The sequence below is a fragment of the Hylaeus volcanicus genome, chromosome 3, assembly GCF_026283585.1.
Source record: "Hylaeus volcanicus isolate JK05 chromosome 3, UHH_iyHylVolc1.0_haploid, whole genome shotgun sequence".
Classification (NCBI taxonomy): domain Eukaryota; kingdom Metazoa; phylum Arthropoda; class Insecta; order Hymenoptera; family Colletidae; genus Hylaeus; species Hylaeus volcanicus.
The window spans coordinates 1034122-1041797 of record NC_071978.1 but is presented as its reverse complement, the minus strand read 5'-3'; the positions used below and the strand labels follow the sequence as shown (position 1 = coordinate 1041797).

At 40.1% G+C, this 7676-nt stretch overlaps 1 protein-coding gene across 8 annotated transcripts in view; it reads left to right on the top strand.

Annotated features, from left to right (window-relative positions):
- Positions 1–5579, top strand: part of LOC128873367 (uncharacterized) — a 7067-nt gene extending 1488 nt beyond the window's left edge. For 4 of the 8 annotated variants that reach the window (XM_054116909.1, XM_054116906.1, XM_054116905.1 and 1 more), the window contains exons 2-10: positions 1000–1217; positions 1289–1443; positions 1520–1606; positions 1856–2005; positions 2187–2372; positions 2603–2755; positions 3812–3872; positions 4355–4438; positions 4518–5579. In XM_054116909.1, coding sequence (XP_053972884.1) covers positions 1013–1217; positions 1289–1443; positions 1520–1606; positions 1856–2005; positions 2187–2372; positions 2603–2755; positions 3812–3872; positions 4355–4438; positions 4518–4720 — 1284 coding nt within the window. In that variant the 5' untranslated portion in view covers positions 1000–1012 and the 3' untranslated portion in view covers positions 4721–5579. The other 4 variants (XM_054116907.1, XM_054116908.1, XM_054116911.1 and 1 more) reach the window with 4 other exon arrangements.
- Positions 5580–7676: the final 2097 nt, after the last annotated feature.

Below are 7676 nucleotides of genomic sequence, written 5' to 3'. Positions count from 1 at the left end.
CCGTTAAAAATATTTTTAAATTCCTAACAAGGCCGGCCCTGACTGTATGTTGTCTTTCGTTTCGAAATTTTCAAGTAAGGCTGTTTGAATACAGACAGTTCGTTTCACTGTACAGTATCAACATTCGTCCTCGCGAATCAAAACAACAGAAAAACAAGCTCCTGCGGTGCCTCTTTGAGCGTGTATTAGTCCGTCGCGAGCAGCTCGTGTCGATCGTATCGTTGTGCGACTAACATAACAGTTCGGTGAGTCTCCTATTTTCTCTCATTTATTATATCTTCCGTTTCCCTTCCCTCTCCATGCGAGAAGATACAATTTTTATTTCGCGTTGTGCGTTATGTCGCGATCTGGACACTTGGTTACGAGTTTCTCCGCGCCCCAGCGGATAACAACAGGTCAGCCCCTTTCCGATAGCGAAATTATTGCCGCCACTTTTCTACCGTTTGTTGTTGCCCGGCCGCCAAGTCCGCGAAGAAAAATTGTTCTGTCGAGTATCTTAGAGAAATTTTAATCTTCCACGTAGACACAATCGTCTGATACGTTATCGAACGTTTAGAGCTTCTTAAAGAAAATTCGGCTCACCTCGGGTGTGGCGATGGACCTTTCTCGACTATGTGTTTCTGGATTGTACGAATTGTATAAATAACGTATAAAAATTTGTTTATTTTGCCATTAAACGTCGCATTTAGCAGCGGGGACGTTCGATCATGGGAGTTTCTGCGCTCCAAGCGATAGGGCGAGGTCATGCCTTCTCGATAGCGGATTATCATCGAAGCATTTCTTATTGTTTATTTAGTACCAACTCGTTGCGGCTTAATGGAGAGAGATTTTATTCAAGTGAACCCGTCGACGAACTGTACACTGTTCGGGAGGTACAAAGTCGAAACTGCTGTAGGCTCGCGCGGGGAAAATTAAATCCACGATTAGGGTTGCTATCTATCGAATAGTAAAAAGTAGAGTACTTGAAAAATAAGAAAGAACTTCTGCTTTTACTCCTAGATTCAGTTGAAACATGGAGGATGAAGGATCTCCGTCTGCTGTAAGCGGCGAAAACGCGTCGAAAGCACCGGAAAGTATAACAGGATGGATGGAATCGACTGTCGTCGTAGCGTCGCAGACTACTTTAGGACAGATGTTGTTTAAGCTTGTCGATTCGTTTCTGTGGGTCGTCGAGAAGTCTACGCAATGGAGTCTACCGGCTCAAGAGATCAACGCCGGTATGTTAGCAAAAGTTTTCGTCGACTAACGAACAAACGAAGCGTTTTTCACTATTCCTTTGTCGATATAGAAGAGAATGGAAAGGTGTTTGGAAAAATAGAGCTAGTTAGGCCTTTGCCTTGGATTCTATTTCTGCCGGGGTTGGTCATCTTGCGTATCGTCAGAGTTGCGCTCAACGCGGGTGCTTTCGTTCTGAGATACCCACGAATAGAACCGAGTGGAATGGTATGTTGTATTTTAATTTCTAAGAAACTGCACATTACTCCGATATCGCTTGTACGATGAGAAAATTCTCTTACAGGTAAAGTTCTTGCAAAAGAGTCGCAGACGACTAAGAGCATTGAACATAAAGGCGATAAAATCTGCGAGGCGCAAGATGGGTAACAAGGTAAATCGAAGAATTTTTATTTACGTATATGTTTTCGTAATTGTACTTTCCCGTGTTTATTCCGCAACTTGCGTAGTTTTGGTTAAATTCGAGCATGATCGTTGACAAATAATATTTGTCGCGTCCAAAAATATACCCAGTGATTAGCGTGGCATTTGACGGTAGTGGTAAATATTGTATGTTCGATTCGGTCAGTCGCTAGCCAGTTAATTAAACTCAGCACGATAATAGTCTCGGTGATGGATGTAGGACAAGAGGCTGACGATGATCGAGACCGAGAAAGCCCTGATCAGATCTATCAGATTGACACTGTCTTCGCTGTCTTGTTTGGACACGTCCAAGTCATCACCGTCGCCTCCACCGACTAAAATTCGCATAACCGGCATGGATCTCGAAATGGTGAGTATACTCGTGTACTCGTTCATCTGTGTTGAAGTTGACGTGAGATTTTTGTAGTTATTGCTTGTGAAATGGCAACGTTGTCGAGCAGGTCAGATTGTCTCTAGAATTTCGATAACATTTTCAACTGCAAGGAAGATATCGTTCAAAGTCTGATATCGTAGCGGATAAATTGTTGCAGGTAGCAACACCGGACGAAAAGTCAACCACGGAGTCAGCTGGAAGTCCTATGCACACTGAAGCTAAACGCAAGTTCTCTCAGGTGAGCTCAGACGAAGAGAGCAGCGATGAGTCTGACAACGAAACACTGCTAGCAAAGCTCGACAGATTTGCATTGGAAGATAGCACGGACGACCCAGATTTCGATGTAAGTGAAAATTAATAACCGAGAATGCTCGTTTATAAAATCCCATTATAAGTCCCCTCCTCTGTCCAACTAATTCTATGGTTAACGTATAGTGTAACTTTGAAATTTATCGAGTACCTAGTAGTTAATATACCTAATATATACGTCTGTGATAAAAGGATTATACATCTTTCTTCATCTGTAAGTTTCAATTCTAAACCCACGATTATAGTCGTTCGATAACCTTTCAGCCCGCCAACTGTAGCACGGAATCGAGCACATCGAACAGCGAAAACGAGGTGGGCCAGAACACATCTGTAACCGATGTAACGGAGATTCAGAAAGAGCTCACAGAGATTGTAAAAGATAACAAAGAGAAGCCCACGATATTTCCTCTTGATAAGGTAAAGGCAATATCCGCAGTTGCTTTGTTTATTGTTTACGCATATTTCATTTTGAGCGCTTTGTGTTTAAAGTAGAACCAGTAAAGAGTAGGTGGGATTGCGTAGCGACCGGTATTGCTGATCTAACAGTAAAACTGAATACGGATGATTTTTAATCTATTTATTTTGTTTTATTTGATCAAGTTATTCGTCGCATGAAAAAGAAACGACCGTAATACGAGTACAAGAAATTCTTGAACTTTACGAATATTTTACTATGTTCATGGACTTATAGACTGTTGAACGATCAATTGAATTCGTTAACTCTGAAACTTCAAATTATTTAACAATAATTGCTGAATACTACGACACTTTGCTATCTTATCACAGACCAACATTTTATCCGCAGATAATGATAGTGCTAATTAAGACATCCCAATTATAATTATTACGAGATACTACTAATCGGTGTTTATATTATAAAAAAAAAAGGGACAATTAACTTAAAAAAGAAAAGCTCGCAAAGTATAAATATTTGTTAGACACACTTTTAATCGTTACAGAATGAAATGTATGAAATTAGAAACGAAATAAACGTGTAATGGGAAGAAAGGGAAAAATGTGTAATGTACTGTAACCAAATATCGATTTGAACTCGAGAGTTTGAAAATCAACGTTAACGTTGAGAGATCCGCGTCAGACTTCAAAATTCCAACAGACAAAACTCGTAGGATTTTAAGTAGCGCGTTACGAACGCGTCGGTCAAAGTTCATCAGGAACGATAAGTTGGATTAATCGCGCGGTTCACCGATGGATTTAACGAACGTAATGCGCTCGAACGAGCGATCAATCTCAAATTTGAAAAACAAGTGAAAAACGGAATCGCGCACATGGGAAAAATAACGCGTAGGAAACTGTTGCACTCGATTCCCTTGCACAATTCTACCGATACGTTAGAACGAAATAATTAGAGAACGTTTCGAGTTAGCGTACGACTGTTTGAGTGCCTCAGATTAGATCCCAGATCAGTGTCAGAGGTAATGCGTACATTTTTGTTGTTGTTTATATAAATTGCAGGATACGTGCATGGCAACGACAGAAGAGATGGTAGCAGGCATCACAGGTGTGGACAGTTCGGGTGAGTCGGGTGACTACTCGTCAGCGAAGGAATTCGTCGAGGACGACGATTGGCCATTTTACACGGCCATCGGTCGATGTTCGAGTGACTCGCTGGAACAATCAGTTCCTGTCGAACCACTCGGTTCCATCGTGCCTCTTTTTCAGTCCAAGAGTCGATAATGAATCGTTCGACATCTAAGAAACGATATACCACGATAGAATAAAGAAACTTTCCAACAGGAAATACGAAAAGTCTCGTAGACTGTTTACTACGGCCTGTCCTAATACATTCTGAAGCGAGATCGATCTAAATAAAAGAAATGCATCTTCTGTGCATCAAGTATAAATATAATCTAAAGTCGAAATTGAAATTTAAAATAGCGTCGCGAATAATTCTCGTAAGGGTGATAATACTCGATCAGACAATTATAAGCAGAAACGGCGTTAAATCGCGTTACGTGAAACCGATCGAAATGACAAGGAACGTTTTTATCTTTGTAGAGTCCAAGCTGCAAACAATCAGCCGCACAACCAACGATTTTATCAACGGAGAAGTATCTTCTTCTTTACCACCCATGCCCCCAGGTATTTCGATAAATAGACTTCGTTACGCGTAATAATATCCGATGTAGACGAATACTAATGAACGTATACCTGTTTCAAGTATCGACACCTCCGCCACCACCTCCACCACTCCCGGAAGTCACAAACGGAGTGGTCTCCGAGCACAAGACATTCAATCGCAGGTCTAGCAATGCTCCGCCGGCGCCGCAGCAGCGAGGTGTCACAGCGAAAGAGCACGCGCCAGCCACTCAAGAAAAGAAGATCAGTCCGCGCAAGAAGCCCGGACGAAAAGACGTTAAATAGAGAACGAGTTCTCGATGAAAGAAATGATCTGAGCTAGACACGCTCTGGCTTTGCGCAAGGTCCATATGCCTCGATGGGGTTTGTGGGTAAAACGAGTCCTCCTGTTCGCATCGCGAGCTCAGTCTTACGAAACGATTGCTTCTTTTTGGTACATGTAGCAGCGCACGAGGAATAACGTTATCGATAAGGTTGCAGAGTTGTAATCGAGCGGTCAAGATCGAATGTTGCGTGATTAGCGTTGGAATGGGTGTGCTTCCGGAGATACGACTGCGTTATCGGCTATTATCGACCGCGATTTAAAGCGAATCGTTGGCGTCGGAGAGACATTTAATCGGTAGATGTGACCAAAACCGAGGCTCGTTTAGCCATATGCTTTTCGGCCTGGCGCAAGTACAGAACAGCTTTCGAATTGAAATTGAAGCTTTTGAAGAAAAAAAGAACCAATTTCGAATTCTCTTATCGCTCTAATAACTTGATATTGTTAAGGAGACGATATATTTTTTGTACCGTCAATTATGATTTTGCTTCGTGAACTAGCTAGCGCGATTTCGATAATTTGTATTCCCATATCGTTTGATCGCGATCGCGGATCATTGGAGATGATTATTTCTCGCCTCTTCGCCGAACTATATTATTCATTCACCCCCTTAATTATTTCTCCGTTCCGTTCCATCGTTCGATATGCGAAAATTCACGAATGTATGTATGCGAGTCGACGAAAGGAATGGACATTCCTAAGTTTATTATGTATATCTCACGTTTCACGACCGTACGGTTATCTCATCGCGCGAGGCCAACTTGTATGGTTATCGCTGTAGATGTACAATGAATTTTTGCATTAATAAATTATTTAATCTAATGTCTCTCGTGTTACGAAACCGTCGCTGAACGCAATACTGTTCGTACCACGATGATATAATCGATATATCACCAGTAACCTTCGGTCGAAGCGAAGTTAAATTGTTTTGACTAAAACTAAACGTTTAATTACGCTTCGGCGCTAGCGAAATTAGAATAAATCGGTGTCGATGTTTCCAATTGCTCGATTTCGATAACGAAAAATGTTTCATCATCGCTAAATTAGACTCTGATTTTCACGTTGCGAAACAATCGATCAGTTGTGAAAATTTCATTTAACGCGATATTTTCTTAATATTCTCACCTCGAGGCACCGCGTATAGTACGATATTAAGAACGTTACGCAATTTATTAATTTGTTCTCTGATAGAAAATCATTTTTTTTTTAATCGGTAGAAAGTAACAATGTAACAAACCAACGAGACGCGTCGTTTTATTGTTCACGATATTAATAATATCGATACGAACGCATTCATTCTTGCGAAAAAAATAACCCTTATCGTGAATCACGATAAGCAGCAGAGATTACGGCACATATGTCGTGCGTGTGCTTGATGAACAGATAAGTGCGTTACACTGTCCTAGAAACCGGACGCAAGAAAGCTCGTAACGCGATCGTTTGACCGATCTTTATGGACCGCTAACGAAACAAAAGAAAACCATTTTACGATGTTACTGAATTTATTGCCAACTATCGCGGTGAAAGTCTGAGGAGTTTAAATTTGTTACGTACAAAGTTTTAAAAATAGAATCGATACAACTTATCGTTTATTGATTTCTGAACCCAACGTATTTTTAACGTGAATTATCTTCTTTCGAAATAATCAAAGTGTGTTTTATTCTTGTGACTACCTAATTCGATTCTTGTCGAAAATTTCATGTTTGCATTCAGGTAATTGTAATGATTCGCGAGTCGCTTTTAATACCACTTAATATTTTTATTTTCATATTCGTAGGACTTTAGAAACAAATTGAAAGCACTTCGACTAGGAAACATTACTACATCGTTTCGCGTCATTTAAAATCGTCTAACATTTATCGCTCGTGTAGTACACTTTGCGACATTGTAAAATTTCGAACGGCTAAAATATCGAAGGCAAACTTTCACTCTCATCGTCCTAAGGACGATGCACCCTTTAAATCTTGGTCAGTCTACTTGTTCGAGATGATACTACGGACTTTTAAATTTTATGTTTACGAATAAACATACATATGCAGTTAGACTGCAAAATCAATGGCCGCTTATCGAGGATTGTTGCATATATAAATATTGATACGGAAGGAAATGTTTCGCTTTATCAGTGCACTCGTAGCAGACTCTGTTCGGTAGCACTTGTCGGCTAAGCCTGGATACTTCACCTCGAGGGTCTCTTGTCATTAACAAATTGTAAGGTACAACCGATCGTCGAGTAGCAACAATTAGTTGGTTATCTAATGTGAACTCTTTCACATCCTTGACATTACAGGTAAGTCGATGATGGAAGTTCAACGAATGACGAGCACGTTCGAGTGGCTTTTTATTGTGTACAATTATTCATAGAAATAAAGTGGTAAAGCAAGCAATACTAAAGCTAGTGGAAATTAAAGAGAATGTATTCTCTTTGAAAATTATGAAATAACGGTAACGGTAAATATTGTACATACACGTGCGTATCTATCAGAATTTCGCAGTATCGAGCTAGCATAGAAACATGGATCACCGTTATTGGTCCGAGATACCGTGAAAGATACGGCGATCTATCATTTCTGTCTTTGTTCTTGTATTTATCCTTTTTAATTTATTCCCCGTTTTCCCATTGTTTGCAATCGCAAAAACTATCGAAATTTTGTGTTCTGCAATTAATTAAGATTCTTTTTTTATTTCATTATTTTATAAATACTATTAACGAAATCGTATCTACATCGTAATTGCGAGTATCTTTAGCGTTATCTCGATAAATTAAATGATCGAAATTAAACGAAAATGACTGGTTGCTTTGTTATAAAATCTCTCTCGCAACGGTATATCGAACCTTTGGAAAATCCGATATCATTTGGGACCGTGTGACGTGACAGTAGTCAAACTAATCTATATAGGGTGTTATCAAACAGATAACGT